Genomic DNA, 23,217 nt, shown 5'->3' on the forward strand with positions numbered 1-23,217 from the left:
AAGTAAATAATAGCATTAATATACATTACACCGACGAACGATTGCCAGTGGACGGGCATCGACGTTTTCATTCGACGCCCGCACCACGAGATCGCTTTGCTGACAAACGCTGGCCCGTCCATGTGCATCATACTGCCCCTACTTGAAGGTTAAAGGTGTAGTCCAAACTACTCGCTGTTTTAAGCGTGGAACCCATCTCATGGTGATGTTTCTAAGATAATTGGAACGCTGCTGGCCGCATTTGTATGCTCATTTATAGAGCGCGCAATCCGCTGAACGGGTGGCCGATGACCAGCCAGGGCGCCAACCGGTCACGGCCGCTTCATGAAGGGCCTTGAACCGGCGATTCTGCTAACACTGGAAGGTGCTGCGCACGTTCCTCATTCGTTTGATACATAGCGCAAACTTCGTCTCAGTGACATGATAACTGATTGATTGAAATCTGGAATTTAACGTCCCAAAACCACCATGTGATTATGAGGAGACGCCGTAGTGAAGGGTTTCGGAAATTTCGACCGCCTTGGGTTCTTTAACGTGCACCCAAATCTGGTGCACCCACATGGGCCTAGAACATTTCCGCCTCCATCAGAAATGCAGCCGCCGCAGCCGGGATTCAATCACGCGACCTGCCGGTCAGCAGCCGAGTACCTTAGCCACTAGAGCACCACTGTGGGGCTCAGTGACCTGATAATTAATGAGAGAAATAATACTGTTCACTTTAAATGTACAGTACAGTTCACCGTTAGGGGGAACACACGAGCGCGTGGCCGGTGGTCCGCGGGGCGCCAACTGCTGGCGAGATTTGGAAATGCGGAGCATGCGCGCTGATTTGCAAGGGCGGTACTTTTCCGCGTCGTCTGCTACTTCCCCGTCCTACGCTGGGCACGCGCTAGCGACAAGCTTGGTTTGCTCGCGTCATCGACCATCGATTTTCATGTCTGGTATCAAAAGCTGCTGGCTGATTCGAACAGCGTTTTGAAAGCTTACAATTACATTTTTGTTGACACAAACACCAGGCTACGCGAGAGATGGGCTTCGTGATCACTTTTTCAGAATTCCAGAGCTGACGCGTATTTACTCGCTGACCGCATTTGCGGCAGAGATAGTTGTTAGAAGCGGCATGGCTGGAGTACCTTAGAACGAAAGGCTTCGAATAGTCGAGCTGTACACCAAAGTATAGAGCCGGTGTGCTGTCACTGCCATCGCGAAAGGGCCTCTTTCTTATTACCGCCGTAATCATCGGCATTACGAATGTAACTTTTGCAGTGCCTATAGTTCTGTCCCGCCTGGTCCTACCTTGCTTACACAGATCTGCATTTTATTTTGTGCTTCGCAGGGCACAGATGTGTTTCATTACCTTTGCACTATTCAAATATTTTGAGGCTACAGGTGTGACCTCACTCGACCTGTTTGTCACAAAGATTTTAGGAACAAATGTTTCTTTGTTTACTCCGTAGTGTTCTACGTACACCGTTTTTAAGCGCGCGTATTAGTGAAACGTAATGATTTTCGAAAAAGTGAACGCTATCGCATATTAAAAATATGGAGCTTTTAGCGTTTTTACTTCAACGAAGAAAACGGAATGTAACGCGAGTTATAACTAACGTTTGCTGAGTTTTCCGATCAACAACAATTATATAATTCGGTGTCACGCCATAGTAGGATACATTGAAGTATTTTCAAACACGTGTTTCCTTAACCCTCTTCTAAATACTATAGGCACATGTTTTTTTTTTCGCATTTCGCGCGTCTCTGAAATCGGATGCTGTGGCCATGAATGGAATCGCAGCAAAGCTGCCGAGGAAGCACAACAACAAACGAACGGCACTTTTTTTCTGTGCGCTGATTACCCGGGGAGGAGCAGGGAGAGTGGCGGAGACATGAATCGCATAGTGGAAAAGCGAACGCGGTATCCAGCGCACTAGCAGACGAAACGCGGCAAGCCCCACCCTTTCACGTCTAGGCGCATGCGCTGTGTTCACAAATCTCGCCGCCAGTTTGCGCCACGTAGGCCGCCAGCCACGCGTTGCCGTGTTCCCTCAAAGAGTGGACCATACTTTACATCGTTATAAAGTATATCTTGAACAATGGCCGTTCGAGATAGATGTCGTGTCATGGCAAAACAAGCGCCATCACGTCAGACTCAGAACGATTTCGCTCATAGATGACCATCATTACAATGGGCATCATTACTAATGCCCATCTAAGATAGGCTTTTCAGAAAACCTTTTCGCATTGTGCGCAGTTTTAGTGCCCGTTAAGTGCAGTCCTGGCGTTCTTACGCACGATTGGTCTTTTCGACAAAGGCAGCATCGTATATGACGATTTTGGGCGTATTACCATGCAGTGAAAACAGAGAGCGTATAGCTCAAAGAGGTGATTGCTTACCTTTGTGTTATCGCAGGGACCAAAATACAGCTGTGATAGACAGACAGTGCCCCTGAAAAGTCGAGTAATGAGCCAGCTTACGAATACGCAAAGGCGTCGCCAAAGTACGCCAGCTAAAGTAGCCGCATTTTAGTTTTTTTTATTTATTTATTATGCCACAAAGGCCCAGGGGTTCGGAACGGCAAGAGTTCGAAAGCGCCGGCGCCAGCGCTGCTTGCAGCCATCGGCTACGGCGTCGATGGCATGTCGAATAGGTCACTTTGCACGTTTCGTTCGGGTTTTATGTCGCGGTAAAAGTGCGAGTTACGTATGACAGAGCTGCCGATCAAAGCAGAGTCGTTCTAGGTATTAATTATCAGGTGCGCCATGTGTTACAATCAAGCCTCACCTGAATGCAATGGACTCCGACTCACGCGCTGTGCGTTTCCAATTCGTCAGCGGCGAAGATCGTGCAGCCAACAACCCTCAATTCATTTACACTTACCGTAACTGCATGCCAGTGACAGCAACGTCTATAGCACACAAGCTAACAGTAATACTCCTCGACGCCTTCGTATTACATCCATTCCCAGCATTCTGAGGTATCATGTATATGCATCCACTCAGCTCGATAAGTCTCCTAAGTTCTACTTCCCAACTCTGACAGATATGAAGAAAAATGACTGAAACGTGTACCAACGGTCTACCCTGGGGTGTCTGAATGGTGCGGTCCTGGCGGCGCCTTCCTCACGACGTAAAGGAACGTAAATCGCACCACGCAGGGTTTTTGAGTCTGTTTGGGCTGGATAGCAAACATTTTTCTTCAGCGCACGTGGCAGAGATAGTACGGCGTTGACAGGCACCCACAATACAATGCAGAATGGGGGAAAAGGCGGATCGGGGAGAAAACTGGCGAGGGTTAAGAGGTCCGCTCTTTACAGAGCTATTAACCTAACGACCATCCTGCGGTGGGTCAGCACACGGCAAGAGTTCGGAAATAGACATGGGCATGGTGCGAGGTAGGATGGGGGCAGGCGAGATGCCTGTCCTGACGTTTCCTCTTCGTCTTGTTTGCGATTAGCCGCTTGCTGTGTCATTCTCTTGCACGCACGCACACACACATAAACACACACACAAGAGAGGGAGAGAAAGGTAAACACACGCACGCACCTGCAATCGTCTGGAAGCTCACGAAAAAGAGTCGTGTCGTCGCCATCTCGCTCAGCCGCAAAGACTATTTTTTACTTCGCAATGCTAGAATGGTAGGCGATGCAAGATTCAAGGAAACATTGGTCTTGGTTTCACTTGGTTGCTTTTCTGGCGGGTCAGGTGACACAAGCGCAGTACTTGAAGTGGATCATCGTGGACGTGCGCGAGTTACTACAATGTAGCTCCACCGCGATGTAGCTCGTATTAGAAGTGCATATGTAGTGCCAGCGACGTGTTGACTTTTGTCGTGATCCGATTCATACGTCTTACAACGAAGAACCTAATTAAGAAGCGTCAAATCATGAAAGTGTCAAGTACAACAGACAAAATAGAACTGGCAGAGCTTTCGAAGTTGATTAATAGACGTAAAGTATGCGATGTAAGAAGGTATAACATGGAGAGAATTGAGCACGCTCTGAAAAACGGAGGAAGCGTCAAAGCAGTGAAGAGGAAACTTGGGATAGGCAAAAGGCGGATGTATGCACTAAGGGACAAAGAAGGCAAAATAGCTACCAATATGGATAGGATAGTTAAAATAGCGGAGGAGTTTTACAGAGATCTGTACAGTAGCCGAGACAACCACGACCTTAATACTATAAGAACTAGCAGTAACCCAGACGACACCCCACCGGTAATGATAGAAGAAGTCAGAAAAGCTTTGGAGAGCATGCACAGAGGCAAAGCTGCTGGTGAGGATCAGGTAACATCAGAGCTGCTGAAAGATGGAGGACAGATTGTGTTAGAAAAACTAGCCACTCTATTTACGAGGTGTCTCCTGACGGGAAAAGTACCAGAGTCTTGGAAGAACGCTAACATCATCTTAATACATAAGAAAGGAGATGACAAGGACTGGAAGAATTACAGGCCGATCAGCTTGCTCTCTGTAGTATACAAGCTATTTACAAAGGTAATTGCTAGCAGAGTAAAGAAAACATTAGAATTCAATCAACCAAAGGAACAAGCAGGATTTAGAACAGGCTACTCAACAATCGACCACATTCATACTATCAATCAGGTAATAGAGAAATGCTCAGAGTATAACCAACCACTATACATAGCCTTCATAGATTACGAGAAGGCGTTCGATTCAGTAGAAATATCAGCCGTCATGCAGACACTGCGGAATCAGGGCGTAGATGAAATATATATAAACATTCTGGAAGAAATCTACAGGGGATCAACTGCTACCATAGTGCTTCATAAAGAAAGCAACAGAATACCAATAAAGAAGGGTGTAAGGCAGGGGGACACAATCTCCCCAATGCTATTCACTGCGTGCTTACAGGAGGTTTTCAGAAGCCTAGAATGGGAACAGTTAGAGATAAGAGTCAATGGAGAATACCTTAGTAACCTGCGCTTCGCCGATGACATTGCATTGCTGAGTAACTCGGGGGACGAATTGCAACTCATGATTACGGAGTTAGACAAGGAGAGCAGAAAGGTGGGTCTTAAAATTAAGCTGCAGAAAACTAAAGTAATGTACAACAACCTCGGAAAGGAGCAGCGCTTCGAGATAGGTAATAGTGCACTTGAAGCTGTAAAAGACTATGTCTACTTAGGGCAGGTAATAACCGCAGAGCCGAACCACGAGATTGAAGTAACTAGAAGAATAAGAATGGGGTGGAGCGCATTCGGCAAGCACTCTCAAATTATGACAAGTAGATTGCCACTGTCCCTCAAGAGGAAGGTATATAACAGCTGTATCTTGCCGGTACTTAGCTACGGAGCAGAAACCTGGAGACTCGCAAAGAGGGTTCAACTTAAATTGAGGACGACGCAGCGAGCAATGGAAAGAAAAATGGTAGGTGTAACCTTAAGAGACAAGAAGAGAGCAGAGTGGATTAGGGGACAAACGGGAGTTAAGGATGTCATAGCTGCAATAAAGAAGAGGAAATGGACATGGGCCGGGCATGTAGCACGTAGACAGGATAACCGCTGGTCATTAAGGGTCACCAGCTGGATTCCCAAAGAAGGGAAGCGGGGTAGGGGAAGACAGAAGGTTAGGTGGGCAGATGAGATTAAGAAGTTTGCGGGTATAAATTGGCAACAGCAAGCACAGGACCGGGTTAACTGGCGGAACATGGGAGAGGACTTTGTCCTGCAGTGGACGTAGACAGGCTGATGATGATGATGATGATGATGATGATGATGATGACAACTGTGCCATACTGTCTAACTTATTGCTGCATCAGCCACTGCATTGTGTTCGGTGAGAATCACAATAACCAATGTTACCCAACGTTGTGATAGCTCCAGTTTCTTCGAAGTTAAACGTCAGATAAATTGAAACGTATTGTTAAGCCACAGCGGCGTTTCCTTAAATGCCATGAAAGACAAAAACTTAGGCACGTTGGTCGAACATAACGAATGTAAGAACAATGTGACAGAGATGAACTGACGAAGAACACGCAATAAAGCGCCGAGTTTCAACAACTTTCAGTGGCGAAGAGAAGACCGCCCAAATACAACTTACCATTAAGTTGTATTTGTACAATAAGCCTTACCATTAAGAGTGTGTGGGTTCGAGCTTGTTGGTAGGGCTTCAAGTTCGCAAAACAGCGCAAAAAAACAAAAAAACGCGGAGACAGGAAGAAACACACAGCAAACAGCACTCATTCCTGTGTGTTTCTTTCTTTCCACTCTTTTTTTTTGCGCTGGTTTGCCAAGATGGCTCCATGCCACGTTTGTATGCTCTTCGCTTCGTTATCAAATATGCGGTATGAAATATGTTTTTGTGCAGCCTTGTTCGTTGCTTCGTTCTCGCATTCATAACGCAACAGTGTCACATCACGTCATATTTCTTTAACGCGTCGCACTCGCGTAAAAGGCGTAGCGCAATAAGGAGACGCATCGTATTAATGAACGGTTTCTAGTCGATCACACGCGACACGTAAACACAGTTGTTTTATATACGGAGGGCAAGCTGTCGGTTTGTCACTGTAGGCTCGAACTGAAGAAAAAGTGTTGCCATTTTAACCTCTATTGGGGGCTCAGGATTACAATTTACGGTCACTGGAATGTGTTTCACGCATGTTTGCGATACCAAAGAAAGAAAAGAGTGAATAAAGATGGGAAAGAATGAAACAGAAACGCAGTAGCCACTGATCGAGGTTAACCAGAATACCGTTTCGATGCCTGTTCTATGCCGGAGAAATGGGAAGAACTGGAATATGAGGATGAAAAGAAAAAGAAAGAAGGAAGAGAGGTGGTTAAAGGTGGGAAGTAGGTACGAAGCGCAAGCTGTAAGAAAGTAAAAGCCGTATTCGCCTGTTTCTCATTCTCCATTAGCAGCCATTGGCATGTACATTGAACACTATCTGACAAGAAAGGGTCGCTACGCTATACTCGCCGGGCGTAGCCTCCTTGGTTTTAGAAAGGTTTAGCGAGCGTTGGGCCGCAGTGTTATGAATACAGCGAACTAGTATATACCATAAACTCGAGGTGGTTAAAGGTGGGAAGTAGACCCGAAGCGCAAGCCGTAAGAAGGTGTGCGTGTGCCACCTCTCGTTTAGTCCTTGGAATGTCCGCTGGATGGTGGTGCTTCTATATGGGGAATATATGATGAAAAGATGCGAGATCGTGGCACTTGGAGCGTTGAATAGATGTACGAACGGACACACATGCAGATGCATGGACGGACTCACGGATGGCTGCACCGACGGATGGACGCATGGACGGACGCAGGGGCGAATGCACGGACGAACGCAGGGACGGACGCACAGATGGACGTGCGGATGCACGAACAGACGCACGCACGGACGGGCGAATGGACGCACGGACGGTCACACATACGGACGCATGGACGGACGGAAGCAAGAACGAATAAACAGACGGATGCTTCGCCCCACTCTCCATCCTTCACTCCGTGGATATGCTGCCATTTTTTTTATTGAAATAACTGATTGCTCGTGCTGTACAGTCGTTCACTGGCCACCCCGTATATGTAGGCACTTGATCTTGACCTACAAGGAGTGCCAGTGGGAGATTTTCCCACTGCTTTTTTGAACAATTAAAGAAAATCCCAGCATATTCACGGAGTAAATGGTGATGAGTTGGGCGAAGCGTCCTTGTGTCCGTCCGTCCGTGCGTCCGTCCGTCCATGCATCCGTCTGTTCATCCGGCCATCCGTGCGCCCATCCATCCGTCTCGCATCCTTCCATCATATATTAGATGGATGGATTGATATGGCTGTACCCTTTAGATCGGGCGGCGGCTAACGCCACCTAGCCGTAATACTTGGTGAACCAACAACTACATTAATCTTTTTTCCCTTAAAATAGTAAAGTTGAGGACTGGTATTTTGCGCTCAAGGATTTAATTTTCACTCATGCCTTGATTCTAGCCACCAATGAGATAACCTCCTTCTAGTTATTTCTACCAGCTTAAAGTCTATTTTGCCCTCACTGGCCCTAAATCCCAGTGCTTTGAAAAATTCTGCCCCATCATCCTGAACTATAGGGTGAAGCCCTTTACAGAACACGATCGGGTGTTCCGAAGTTTCCTCCTCCTCTCCACACGCATCATACACAAGTACCGCCGCTCAGCGGACATTCTACGGACTAAATCAGAGGTGCCTACTACTACCTACTAGAAACATGGGACGCAAAGCCCACGGCGCAATGAGACCATGGGGTGATGCGGAGTATCGCTGGAGTTTCCAACATAACGTTCACGCAATGCGTGGAACAAACCAAGTTAACAACGTAATAACACTCAAGGTTCACCGCAAAGGTAACACCGCAAACCGGTAAACACCGCCATAATAAACACCAATAAGAGTATACACGATGCTTCGCATCACCCTATGTCCCCGGCTTCGAAGAGATGGCGTACTTTTTGTTACTAATATTTATTCAGTGGAGCAACACAAGCTCGTCAACCCAACAAGACGACCACACCACACGTGAGCACGATCTACTGCTTTCTTTTAGATGCGGAAGCATCTTATACTCGCGCCTTGTAGTGCGCCGTCCGCACCGCTTCTCGAACATTTGACAGCTGACGCGCGCGCATGCGCCGTCGCGCCGTCGCCCACCATCTGTGCCGCGCGCGCTTCTCCTTCGAGAACATTCGACAGCTGACAGCGCATGCGCCGTCGCGCCGTCGCCATCTGTGCCGCGCGCACGCTTCTCTTTCGAGAACATTCGACAGCTGACAGCGCATGCGCCGTCGCGCTGTATATATATACTCAAGGTCGGCGCTCGCTCGCTCAGTTGCCGCTCGTCGGTTGGTTTGTACGGCGCGTCGACGTCCGAAGTCGCCGTGAAATGAATGCCAACGAATCCACAAACACAATGATCGACGTCCCTTCGACCAGCGCCGCCCTTTCGCATACGTGTGTACGTGTTGACTCATCTAGCACCCCCTCCTACAACCACGTTAACCAATTTAGCCATCGACCCAAGTAAGTCGCAATTTAACACCCCATTTCACAACCACGTTAACCAATTTAGCCATCGACCCAAGTAAGTCGCACTTTAACACCCCGTTAACCAATTATATGCTCCGCATCCTCCTCAGTGTTCCCCCGAGGGAAGCTGCGGGCAATTTTTTTGTTCTCTATAGGAGCTAGGCTGCTGTTCAACTTGAACTAAAATAACATACATTGAAGGTATGGACATAACTTTTCGCGGCGTTTATTGGTCTTTTGTACCGAGGATTGGAAGAATGCGCCAGTATACTTGAAGCACGCAGCAAGCAGGCGCACCAGGAGCGCTCAGAGCAGAACATACAACGACGCGGTGCGGCGTTAGGAAACTTGTGCAAGCGCAGATCGTCTGGTGAAGTCGGCTTATTCTAAGTCGTCCCTGTTTGGTTCATGTTCAATTCGCTTAAAAAAATTTGCGACCATAGATGATGGGGGGGGGAGGGGGTGGGTTGGAGGTATACGGAGTAGAGACGAGTGATACAAGACAGCGTTTAGCACGAATTCACTGATGTGCGATGTGCTTTCCTTTCGCACAATGCAATGAAACCACAGCGCGGAAGGTCAAGCCACGAACAAGCGCGACTGATTACTCGGCTAGATATACAAGAACGCTGTGGCCTCCGCGCCGGTATTTTCCCCGTCTCCGTTAGCACGGCAGTTTAGTTGCACCGCACTACGCGTCGATCCGACAGTGTTGGCGACGTCCGTGGCACGCTCGGCATGGTTCTACGGCAATCAAGGGTCCTTGGAATCGCGATGCTTGTAGAAAAAGCACGCAATGTACGTCAGGCATGGAATACTGAAAGCAGGAGAGCAAGTACGTCATTGATTACCCACAAACAAACCGATAAACAAACAAGCGCATATCTATACGATCGGCAAGAACGCCCGAAGCAACGGAAAGATTGCTAAGGCTCTCCGCATTTGCTGCGGTTACAGCTTTGTTCTTTCTTTCTTTTTGTAATATGATTGTAAGTATTATCATTATAATGAAACGCGCATGCTTTGGCTCGGGCCACCCTCGACAGACGTACATTTCAAAGCAGTATGTTTCCTAAGGTTTTTTATTTTATTTTCTTTCTCAGTCACCTCATTGCAAGAAAAGCGCTGACTATGGACTGGGCTGTTCCCAGTTATGCGTAAAAGAAAATAGGAAGTGTACAGAACATGAAACCACACCTTTGTAATTCTTTGACTGGAATATCCATTTAGAGCAGTGTATGCAGTCAACCTGGAAAGTATGTTGCTAGCCCACTTTTCACGGCGGGAAGGGGAAAACGGGAGATGCCGAGGTAGATATGGGCCTCACGACAGGTAACTTAATACTATAGTACAATTAGTTGTATACAAGCGTTGTCTAGTGCGGGAGTGTGTGCTACGCACAAAAGCTTTTACATTACACAACACATGCTCTAAGGAGAGAAAATAAACATTTTTATTTACAAGGTAGCTATGGAGAGGCATTCCTATAGTCCAGAATCGACCTTGCGTCGTGGGTGTCTACACGAGTGGTTGAAAGAAATCACAATCACGTCACGATAGTGTTACCGCATGACGTTATCATGATGAGCTACAATATGGTGGGACGCCTTGATGGCACCATCGCGTGACATCATATCGATTGGTCAAATGTGGGCCGATCACGGAGACCATGTAAAACCTGATGATGCGCAGGAAATCTTGAAAAGTCCCTGCTCCTTGAGGCAGTGGTGTAAAGCCATGTTATACACGCAGAAAATTTCCATATGGGGACGGCGTAGGGTCAATGTACTTCCAGTTTACTGTAGAGTCAGTACGTCCACTCAGAAGATAAAGAAGATAGCATTCGCCTTCGGGTCAGACGACTGTATAATTAACACGGTGAGTTTTGTCTTTTATTCTAAAAGCAGCAATACCCTCCAGCAACAGGAAACGGGATAGGCTTCCTAGCTATAGCAAAGTAACAAAAGCGTATCTTAACGCCAGAAGAATATTCACACCGGCGACGCTCAAACTATAATCACGAGGCCAGCCGTCACCTGGATGCAGCTGCAGATCGAACACCTTTCTTAACCCAGTCCACATCAAACAGATATATACAGTGCAAATTGAGCCAGGAATGGCCAGCAACACCCAAATACATGTCGTCACCTTGTCAACGCAGGCTCCCTGGACGCTGTCGTAATTAACATGCGTGACTTACCGAAATTGCAGGGCCGAAACTGTGACGTTAGCTTTTGTATTCCCGTGCAACAACCCTGAAAAGAGGGGATCCTCCTCTCCGTTAAAAAGGTCTTAGATTATTTATTTTTATTTACAGAATACTGCAGGCTCTAATCAGAGCCCATGCAGGAGTGGGAACAAGCACTTGTACAAAAAAAAATCACAATCAATCAGTAGTCAACGTGCGCAATGTACACATGAAATTAATATTCTCATACAAACAAGTACACATAGCAATTTATGTTCAACAGCATTTTCGTCACATGAATCAGTAACAATTGATGACCATATTGATGGCAGTTACTCCAGAGACCCTGTCGTCGTGGTGGCACGCCGCTCTGCGCATGCAGCTCAGACTCCGGCATCCACACGTGGGCAGTCAAGCAAGCCCGCGAGGTGGCGTTGAGGCAAAGCCTTGACTAGAGCGCCTTAGCCTTCCCGTTCCTTCGTGGGAGACCTACTAAGCACGGGTCACGTGAAACCTTACTGGACGTTCAATAAAGTTGTATACATTCGTCCGTCCATCCATCTAGCTATCCGTTGGTGATACAGACAAGCGCTATGGATAGAGAGACAGGGTACAGATGCAAATCACAATAAACAGGAGGGGCCGTTCAACTTTTCTCGGAAACACAGTACATCCGCCTGGCATCGTATGCGGAAGGGGTTTTCCGAACGGTTATCTTCGCAAGCGGAGCGGCTCCCGGTGTTGCCTTGAAAGCCGCTGTGCTCGCCAAGCGACGAAATCAGTTCTTGTAAAACACAGAAGTTTACAGAGACGGATAGAGAGAGAGAGAGAAAGAACCTTAGATCGCATCGTCTTCACTGCGTGACGTCGCTCAGTTTCGGAGATTGGTCGCTCAGTATAAAACACGTCACAGACGAAGAGAAGACTGCGTAGAAGTATGCATGTGTTAATTTACGAGTAAATGACGCTTAGGGAAGGAGCTAAGTACGCGGAAATAGCGCAACACTGAAATCGCGTGTTTCACCACGGTGTCCGAGAAGAGGAAATACGTTAATAGAAAAATAAACATGCAATATATGTATATGCCTGTATATCAGCGAAGAAAAAGTGAAAGAAAAATTAAGATATAACTGATAGCAAAGCGTGGCATGTTACAACATGTACGAAAATGAGAAACGTTTCCCAGTGAACATGATTGTGAATTACGGTTTTTATGTCGCTGTTCGGTGACATTGAATATAAGTTGTCAAAACTAACGAACCCGAAAGTCCGACCGATTGCATATACGTCTAGCCATTACCTTCACTTTTTTTTCATTAGCTCACGTGATGGGCTGTATAGGATGCGACGGTGCCATATGCATACAAGGTCGAGGTTTCGATTCGCAGCTTTTCATATAGAGATGCTACCCGAGAAACCGAGGAGCTTGTCGCAACGAAAAAGTGAATATAATACAACGAATGAGTAGTTCTCTTCTTGGTCATCGGTAATTCACTTCGAAGACTTAGGATGCAAGTTTGGTACCATGTAGACCACTGAATTTGTAAAATAATAATAATAATAATAATAATAATAATAATAATAATAATAATAATAATAATAATAATAATAATAATAATAATAATAATAATAATAATAATAATAATAATAATAATAATAATAATAATAATATAAAATAATAATAATAATAATACGCACCAAACTAACCACCAAATACGCCAATTATTAAACAATGTCGGTGGTATTGCGTGCCAAAACAGCGACGTCATTACGAGGCATGTCGCAGCGGAGGGCTGCGGAAATTTCGACCAGTAGCTGTTCCTTGACGTGCACTGACATCACCCATTGCATGGACATTTTGCCTTTTTTTATTGCTACATAGTCTTGCCTTTAAGTCATAATACTGTGCGCATATGTGCATTAGATGCGCACTTTGTATGAAATAGGCTCCATCGAAATGAAACTGCCCTAACAGGGATCGAACACGTGACTTACTGCTGAGCAACCCAGCGCCGTAACCACTGTACCACTGAGTGGACAGCTGAATACACAAGCAGTGAACTGTGTTCATTGCCTTCAATGTAGGACACGGATCAGATCAACACCTTGTGACACCCCACTTCAACAACCCATGCCGTCCGCTGCAACATCATCAGTTTCAGGCGCGGGTCTATGATAAGTTCCATCTATTGTGTGTGTGTGTGGGGGGGGGGGGTCCGACTTTAACATGGTTACTAATGAAGATGATCATGTCTGCGTAGATGCTTCTATACGATCTGCAGAAGTTCCTCACAAGTGGCCACGGCGCACGACGTATAAAGTTCAAAGACGCGGGAGAAGGGCCGCAAACTCCGGAAATACCTTCCGGTTCCGCGCATGCGCACCAATGATAACAATACAGTAGCAAATATAGCCCATCATGCCCATGTATAAAAAGACCCTTACCAGAAAAACGGCACGAAAAGAAAACAGAGGTGGCGATGCCATGCACCTTCCCGCATGCCGGCTCTTTATGACGTCACAAATTCTTACGGCGTTCGCTGGGGCCTATGCAATTGTTAATTGGTGAAAATTGTTTGCAGTGTTCCGAGAAACCGATCGCATTAAGATAGCAAGGAGGAGGAGGAGGAAGAAGGAAATGCAAGAAGGTCTACATAGGGAAATAGAAAGAAGAGAACACACAAACAAATCATGACATACTGACGATGTGAATGATAATGAGGGGGCGAAGTAGTGGGATCATTCTGCGTGTGACATTGACTACTGGCGCATGTAAATGAGTAATAAAGCGTTGCATAGTTATAGACAACGTTTATTGGTCAGGAATGATATATGTTGTGTGTGTTGAGTTATGAAGTTCATTTTATTCGTTTTGCGTCATCGCCAACGTCATCACTTATAGTGGGCACCTTGCATGCGCTGTGACGTGATAAGAGAAAAGGAATGTGTGGTCTCAAACCCGCTTGTTCTTCATCAACGCCATCGTCATCGATGGACGACGGAGGACATGGCTCGACCTTAAGGAGCATCACCCTTAAAAGGTATCACGGAAGTTTTAAACTACACTTCAGCTTTCTAAACAGCAGTGGACGTAGAAATTTTCATTGAAAGGACGTGGTCCACACATGCAGAAAAAGTTTGAAAATCGCAATGTCGCACTAACGCAAACTTGCCGATTCTTCGGCGCGAAATTCAAAAATGATACTTTGACCTACACTTTTCTTCCGGAGATGATACTATGATGCGAAACTAATGAGAAGGTTCCGAACGAGTAATTCGTCTGTCTTAACTGATTTTATTATTCACTTTAGAGTCTCCTCATACCATTCTTTGCTCTGACCACCGTTCTTGCGGACTACTCCGCCATGGATGTATCCATACGAGGCGTGTCGCGCTGTTGGTATAGCTGAGTTACAAGCATGCCACGAAGCGCTAGTATGTCCATCTCGGCTCAGTCTAATGAAAGGGAAAAAATTGATCGCGGGAAAAGGTGGTGTGAAAGAGAGGTGCGGGGATCTCATCGAGCGCATACGGCCGCGGTTGCCGCGTGTCCCAGGCACGCGGCCGTATGCGCTCGGCATACGGCCGCGGCAGTGGTGACACGGGAGTAATGGCAGACGGCCCAGGCGCGTGAAGCTGTCTCTATGCGCATAACATAACGCCTCCTCCGCCAGGCCGCGCTGATCTCGCCCACTGCAGCCGCACGCCTCATTGTCAAGGTGAGAATGCAAACGACGTTGTTAAAGGAACACTATAAAGACTCACCCATTCGGTTCGAACTATCATTATAGGAACGCCATAGTTGTTGATAGCCCAATCATATGTTCATTAATATAAAAATAATGAAAAAAGAGAGCACTTTAGTTTTGAATTTTGTGGTGTTGCCCCGGCATCCGAATGCGAGTGGGACATCGCATCTAAATGTTCTTTTTTTTGGGGGGGGGGAGGGGCGGGCGCATTCTCGGATACCTATAGGACAAAAAGTCCTGTAGGTCTCGGGCTCTTTAGACACATAACGCAATTGATCTTTATTAATACAGACTCATGCAGACATTAGCCTATATACACAGTCGAAACACATGACCTCTTCTAATTCTGCGGTAACAACAATGCTGTTTCTCCGCTTGCATCCTCTTCTTCGGGCTCCCAATATGTCTCGTCGCCACACCGTTGTCACTTTCGTCACTGTGTAAGGGTAATTTACTATAATGCAAGTGCAACGATGTCTTTCTCTTTACTGTGACTTTCAAAACATTCATTTTAACTAAAGACCTAACATTGATGAAACATTCCGATTAACAATTCGCCTTAGAAGCAGCGCCGCAACACCGCAGCACAACGTCACCGGTTTCTAAACGTTTTTTTAACGCTACGCTGTTATTTCCCTTTCTGTTTCTTTTGTGAACGTGAAGAGCTCTTTAAAACTTGCTATGTGTGTTAAACATGGATTCTTTTGAAATACAGCGGATTCCTTTTCCACGGAATGACTTTCTTGTGCACACTCCACGTCGCTCGCTTAATCTTGCCAGATACGATGTGTTATTTCTAACACAGTATCATTAGCACCAATTCTTTTTCTCGCTGAAGCCTGCATGATTTTCGTCCCTCTTTAGATATCGCTCATGATATCTCCCTCCTGCAATATCTTTCCCCTTGGAGGCATTTGCATTTTTAAATAAATAAAACAGAGACGCGCCTGCGTGAAAGAGGTCATCGAGACCTGATCTTCCTGGTTTTCGTTTTCTATATTTCACTAAACCGCCCTCCGATCACTGTAGTGTCGCCCTTTAACTACTCTTGCTTACAAATACCAATTAACCTAACTTTTCTCTCTAGTTGCTCTCCATGGGTAGTCGTGACGAAAGAAACCCGGCGGTAATGGTCATTTTCCTGGGTAACAAACATTGTGTCTTAAGAGCGGCGAAGCCTTGGTGAGCCATTTGCGCGTGTTGGAAATTCCGCTCAGTCAGCCCAAGGACGCCCCGACGGGTGGACTCTCGAATAACGTCGACATCCAGGGACATTACCCCGCGATTTCCAGTTCTGACTGCGATCGGCGACCCAGACGTGCTTGCGTTGCGAGACCACACGGTTTCCGAGATCCTCGCGTGCTATCGGGTTTGGGCTTACTTGATGAAGCGCCAGTATCGCGTGCTTGGATGACTCAACGTTGCGGTTCAATTCAGCAACATTGCGTAATCCCTTCACCGAGAGTATACTTTCGGTGCCGGAGAAGTCGTTAACGAAGTGGACAGCTACCGACTCCGGCAGCGTGAGCCAGGGTAAATAAGCATCACGTTGACGCACCACTTAATCGCGTGACGCATAGGACTGCGGCACAAGTTCTTGTGCGCGCGAGAGCACACCCGTACGGGCCAATCGGAGCGCCGACCTTGCCACCTGGCTTCTGGCTTACCTGCTTGCCTGCCGGCGGAAGAAAGAGAAAAGAGGACCGCCCCTCTCGTCCTCCGAAGAAGCGAGAGGAAGTTTTACAACTCTCCTCTCGCCCTCTTCCTCGCCCAAGGTGGCAGCAGGGGCCTCCTTCTTCGCGACGCGTGCTGCCGCACAGAACACGACCAGAGAGCGTCGGCGCTGGCGGCGACGACGTAGCGTAGCGTACGTCCCGCTTTTTTTTCCTCGGACCAGCCCCGAGTGGCGGCCTCGCCGAGTGCGTCTGTGTGCGGTGCGGTGCGTGCGGTGTGTGCTGGTTTTTGTGGTGGTTCCTTGCCAGGCGGCGGCCAGAGTCAGCCAAGATGCGGATGGACTGCGTGGACCGTGCCGTTTCGTGGCTCTTCAAGGTAGTGGGCGAGTTCATCGCTCGCTACCCGGGCTACTTCGTCATCGTGCCCCTGCTCGTGGCCGCGTGTCTGGCTACGGGCATCCAGCGCATGGTGTACGTGGACGACCCGGAGTACCTCTTCAGTCCCGTGAACGGCCGGTCGCACGACGAGCGGCGCATCGTCGAGGCGCTGTTTCCGCAAAACACGTCGTTCAACTTCGACATCGGCCGCCAGACGAAGCCCGAGAAGTTCGGTCGCCTCATCGTGATGACGCGCGACGGCGAAAACCTGCTGACGCGCAAAGTGTGGGACGAGATCATGCTCCTGGACCAGATCATCAAGAACATGACCGTCCTCTGGGATGACGACATCTGGGTGTACGAGCAGATATGCGCACGCGACGGCCGCTTCTGCTATCCCAACGAGCTGCTCGATTTCTACCCGTACATCGACCAGATCGAGAACGGCACCTTCAAGCTGGAGTACCCGCTCCGGATAGACCGGGCGCGCCAGAAGATCTACTTCACCGGCGCCCTGATGGGAGGCATCGAGCGCGATGCCGATGGTTTCATCAAATCGGTGCAGGCGATGGCGATGTTTTACTACTTGGACACGTCTTCGCGCAAGGCCAACCTACGATCGCAGGCCTGGGAGTACGCCTTCCTGGACCTGATGGAGTCGCTAGAGTTCGACCACATCAAGCTGGCCTGGTTCACCTCGCGATCGCTGGCCGACGAGCTCGAGAAGAACACGACCACGGTGACGCCTTTCTTCAGCATCACCGTGGTGATCATGCTCATATTCACGGTTACCACGTGCCTCATGCGCGACGCGGTGCGCAGCAAGCCCTGGCTTGGAATCTTGGGCTGCCTTTCGGCCGCCGTATCGGTCATAGCCGGTTTCGGCATGGTCATCTACCTTGGACTCGAGTTCATCGGCATCAACATGGCCGCACCGTTCCTCATGTTAGGTGAGTCATGCATGCCTTCGCCCCTATCGAAGTTCGCACATGAGAAGCCTAGAGCGCGTCGTTCGAAATCGACTTCGTGCATGGGATCGCACATCAGAGACTATGCCGCCGTAGTATATAGGTGTTCTGTGCTACCGCGTCGGGCACTTATCGTCCGTATACATCATTCATGAAACATCGCTCGAGCTAGTTTATCATAAAAAAATAAACAAGCGTAGGTCGAGGTGGTGGATAAGTAAACCAAAGTTTGGGAAAGCTATTTCGTGTAATTGCATTTTGCTTTTACTTCGGTGAGTGCCAACTTCAGAGGTTTAGGTTAAATGCCCCAAAATGTTATCTTTATGCATGCTTACTAAAGGGGAGCTGAAAAATAAATTTATTTATACCACCACCAGAGGTCCCGTACGAATGCACAGTTATCATCATCAGCAGCGTCATGCACGAGTGAACAGTACGTAAAGGCCCACGATACGGATCTTTTTCTTCCTCTTCCTTCCGCCGGAAAGAAGCACAAAAAATAGTGTAAGCTTGCTTTTTTTTTTCGGCATACGCCATGTTGAGAGCGAGATACACCGTGGAGCGAGACGCCCGAAACTTCCGCCCGGGCCGTTTAGCCGCGTTTTTATGGCAGCGTCCGTGTCTCGTGGTCGTTCACGCCGGGGCGCAGCTCGTTCGGCCCCATGCCGCGCATATTCATAAGTGTATAAGTATCGCCGGTTCCGAAGATTTCGCCACCCTGTGCATTGCACCGGCGTAGCTCTACGCCGCATTTGTGCTTCGGCCAAGCCGGAAGTGATGACCCATGGTACAAGAACTTTCGCTTGGAGAGAGGGACGCTGGCGTTGTGCGTCGTACGTTTCCGAATTTCGCCACGCGCGGGATCTTCACACATAGAAGCTGAATGTAGTTACCCTCTGCGCGTCGATATAAATGGGACAGGAAAGTGTGATGACCTCCGGGGAGAAGAGAATGGGAAACAGATGAAGATGTAGCAAGCCAGGCATTTTTTTTTTCGTTGCAATTTCAAAAAAGGTGTGTCTATTGTGATATGAATGGCGAGCGCACGCTAAGCTATTCTTACCACGCGCTTTGATGAAAGGAAAATGTTCATTCTGTTGTACGTAAACGCATTTCTGTGATGATCACATTCGTCATTAAAAAAATATGTGCGTGCGGAAGGCTGTTATTGACAGCTGACGAATAACAATGCAGAGTCGCCACCCGTCTGTCTTTTCGACTTATAGCCTGGCTAAGCAATGCCCAGTTCTTGATACGATAGACTTACACCGAATTGCGCAATGCGAGTCGGCATTAATCAACGAGGATTACTTTTTAGCTTCTTTTTAATATCGCACGGCTTGAGTGTTTTTTTTTTCATTAGTGTGTTCTTTCTTTACAAACGTCACAAACATAACATCCACGTGTGTATATCTGTGTTTGTATACACATTAACGATCGTTAAGTTTGCACATCACATGCCAAACAGGATGTTATAGCAATGCCTATTCATCAGCCAGGCCCGAGAGGCACCGAGTTTCCACCCCTAGTGTATTGATATCTTGCAAGTGACGACACGGACGCAAGCTCGTAACGTACTGGTACTCCCACATGCAGATCAGGAGGCGTTGCCACATGGCAGCTCTGACGACGTCGACGCAGCATCAGTGCATGAGAGTCCAGTGCAGACACCGAGATTGCTCCGCGGCTACTCCCACGTGGGGACCGGAAGGTCCAGTAACAGCCCTGTCGCGGGCGCTCTGCACGGCTACGATTAGCTCGGGAAGATTAGGCCTATTGGTTAAGATTATCGTGTGGCGGTTAACCTGCTTCGGTGTAATACAGAAGCTACCGGAACGCAAATGCCCTCTTAATAATGAAAGAAGTAGCATGCGACGTACCAGACTTCGCGTCCTACCGTGTGGCTGCTCAAACATGAAGATTTCAGTGACGTCAGTGCTTATTTCTCTTTCCCATTTTTCTCGGGGATCGAATACCTCGGTGTGGTACGACACCGAAGACTTCACTGTCGTCGTCGCTTCGTTCTAAATGCAGCCGCGGTGACGTATATTGAGGAAATGCCGGCAAGGACACGCTTACGCAGCATGTGTCACAGCTGCGCACTTCCCGCTTCTCGCCCCATTGTTTCGCGCAGCGAGAAGAGAAACAGGGACAAGGAAAAGAGTTCACGGCGGAGGAGGTAGCGCATTGCAGGAAGCCGCGCTGTTCCTCCTTGGCGCGGATGCTTTCTCCCGCCGCCGCCAGCTGACGAAAGTGAAAGAACGCGCTGGCGGGAAAGAGCGAAACGAGGCATCTTGACGCGAACGGCACGATGCCTCCGCGCACGGAACTGGCCGCAACACTGCAGTTAGGGGGCGGGCGATGAAGTACGGACAGCTTTCGCTGATATTTGAGCAACTCCAGTCCCCTTCCTTTAGTGGTCAGCAACACAGGCAAATGTGGTTCATAACCCCGACACGAAAGAACTTCAATGTAACGGAAAAACTTTAGTCCTGTTTCGCGAGCTTGACAGCTTATAAAATCTGCGGCACCACTTAGGGAAGAAATCAGCGTTGTTTACACGACAAAGCACCGTTCGCGTGTGGCCGTGATTCGTTCGCTTCCCTGCCAGCTTCCGAACACATCTTTGGTGCGCAGCAAATTCAGCACATGCGGGCGCGGTTAGTTACAATAACGGCGGTAACGAATTCCTTCTAGGGTGGCTTTCTTTAAAGACCTGCGGTGCGCATTCCGATGCGAGACGACTCGTCCGAGTTTCGAATGGTCCTTCACTTTCCCATCACAGCTGAACGTCGTTTAAGACCAGGTCCCCCTAAGGTGGGGGCGACTCGCAAACGAGAGGAAAATTTGGGGAGGACGAGAAGCGGGGCTACGGCGACGACACGGCCGTACTTCACGGAGGTACTAAAAACAGGACGGGAAAAAGAAAAAACAAAATGAGTGGGAGAGGGAGGTAGAGGGCAGTCGTTTGCCGACAGCGAAGTCGGAGAAAAAGATGCGACTGTTGACTTTTCGCCGAACGGGTGATCACTCTCTTTCCCCGCCCGCTCGGGCAGTGAGAGCTTGGAGACAAACGCTGTCGCACGAAGTTACTCCTGCAGGCTGGCCGCCGAGACTGCTGCTTCTGGGGCTGGTTGACAACTATGGTACGCATGGAGTGCCCATCGTAACTGACATTAGAGGCTCTTTCATGCAACGTAAGCGACGCGGTAGATAGACAGTCGCCGTGTATCTCCGCGACCACGATGCAAAGTTTGCTAAATATTTTCGTTGTCGTCTGTGGGAATCGGAAACGCCCCGAACAGTGGCAAAGATGAGATAAAGTGGGCACTCGAGAATAATAATAAACAATTTGGGTCTACTATAACGACTCCTTCGCTGTAACTCCGATCCAATAACGCTTCCTTTTCGTCATTACTTCCCTTTATAGACAGACAAACGAAAATGGCGAGAAGCGAACACTTGCACGGATTTAAACGCGTGGTCGTTGCACTGATTTCTTGTTTCTTTTCAGAGATATAAGCCGGAGAATATAGGGTGTTCTTTGCAAACGAGTGCGCGTTAGAAGCGAAGAAGTACGACGTATGCTCAGCGATTGCATCTTCTATTACGGAACAGTATAGAGGGCAAGTTTACCGCCCAAGACAAGCGAATGTATGCCCGAGCAAGCCGAAACACTGGCGTAAAAAAAACGAAAAAAAGCAAAAAAAAGAGAAAACGCGAACAGGTTGTTCTTTTCGGCGCGCGGTCGCCACATGTTTGCGTAACCGGACGCGGCTGGAAGCACTTCCGGAAACTCGTTCTCTGCGGCAGGAAGCGGCGCGGAAGCACCGTTTCCCCGCGAAAACTTCCGTCGACGGGGGCGTTCCACAGTCGTGCGCTTTTCGCTCGCGCTCAACTACGTCGGAGGTGTCATGCACAAGAAAGCATACCTTAGCGCAAGACCCCCCCCCCCCCCCGTTCGTTTCTCCTTTCCCTGCGAGTTAATCTACCTGAACTTCTTTTGTCATGCGCTGGCCAGTGTTCTATGAGTTATAGCCACTGTTGGCTAACGTCGGCTAAATGTGGCTATTTGCTTTCCTAACGCCAACACCATAGACGTGGCGGGGAAGGGGGGGGGCGGAGGCATATCACTGCGCCCCCTCCCCCCCCCATTTGAAGTCAAAGTATGAGAGAGATTTTGCCTCTTCGCACGTGTGCAACCAACACCGTCTTAATTAAAAGCTAATGATTATCGCATAAGCGCATATAGACGAAAACCAGTCAAAATGAGCATGTGTCGTACTCCGCATTATAATGACGCTGACTTTCGCTAATTGACGCTTTGCAATATAATGAGCACACGCTTTGAAACGTATGTGAGTCGGCTTACTTGCAAGACTTTTTTTTCGTAAGAAACCTCCCGTTCCCAGAGTGCTTTTCTCGTTACAAACTGCTTCAGCCCTCCACATTCCAACGACCGACGCACAACCACCTCAGCCCCGCCGCGGTGGTCTAGTGGTTAAGGTACTCGGCTGCTGACCCGCAGGTCGCGGGATCAAAACCCGGCTGCGGTGGCTGCATTTTCGATGGAGGTGAAAACGCTGTAGGCCCGGGTGTTCAGATTTGGGTGCACGTTAAGGAACCCCAGGTGGTCGAAATTTCCGGAGTCCTCCACTACGGCGTCTCTCATTATCATATGGTGGTTTTAAGACGCTAAACCCCATATATCAAATAAAAAGATATCACAACCACCTCAGAGGCCTTTCTAAGACGATAGTTATTGCGCGAGAACAAAACGACGACACAGAGACTCGCGCAATAACTATTGTCATGCCATACCAACTAGCCCAAGCTCCACACTTCTAAGTTGCCTTTCTAAGATGACGAAAAGAATGTGACGCTTCATAGTAAGCTCTATTGCACGCAGAAAGAAACGGAAAAACGAGACAAAGTAAGGTACAAGCGTTGAATGGAAAAAAAGTATGTTTGCTGGTTAGCCTAAGGTCGAGGCTGTTCATATAGTCTTCAATAGCTATTTTGCAAGGTATCAGTTGAAATAGTGAACCGAAGGCAGACAACTCATGCGAATCTGACACGGAAGAAACAAAATAAAGAACAGTGATACAGACATTGCGCTGCCTTCCAAACGGATCACAGGGGTGCACTGTATGAGTGACGGCATGTGTCGAGAGACACACCCGGCTACGTTTGAAGTACGCAGCAAGAGACGAGTCCATTTTTCTCTCGATCTCTTGTCGCATCAACGCAATGAACCATCCTGGCGCATTACGGC

At 48.2% G+C, this 23,217-nt stretch overlaps 1 protein-coding gene across 1 annotated transcript in view; it reads left to right on the plus strand.

Moving 5' to 3' along the window:
* The first annotated feature begins 16,741 nt into the window (after nt 1–16,741).
* The window catches only part of LOC142801744 (patched domain-containing protein 3-like), a 132,485-nt gene continuing 126,009 nt past the window's right edge, over nt 16,742–23,217 (plus strand). Inside the window, exon 1 of the mRNA XM_075887556.1 lies at nt 16,742–17,924. Coding sequence (XP_075743671.1) covers nt 16,928–17,924 — 997 coding nt within the window. The 5' untranslated portion in view covers nt 16,742–16,927. The remainder of the gene's footprint in view (nt 17,925–23,217) is intronic.

This window comes from Rhipicephalus microplus, chromosome 1 (genome assembly GCF_043290135.1).
Source record: "Rhipicephalus microplus isolate Deutch F79 chromosome 1, USDA_Rmic, whole genome shotgun sequence".
NCBI classification, from domain to species: Eukaryota; Metazoa; Arthropoda; class Arachnida; order Ixodida; family Ixodidae; genus Rhipicephalus; species Rhipicephalus microplus.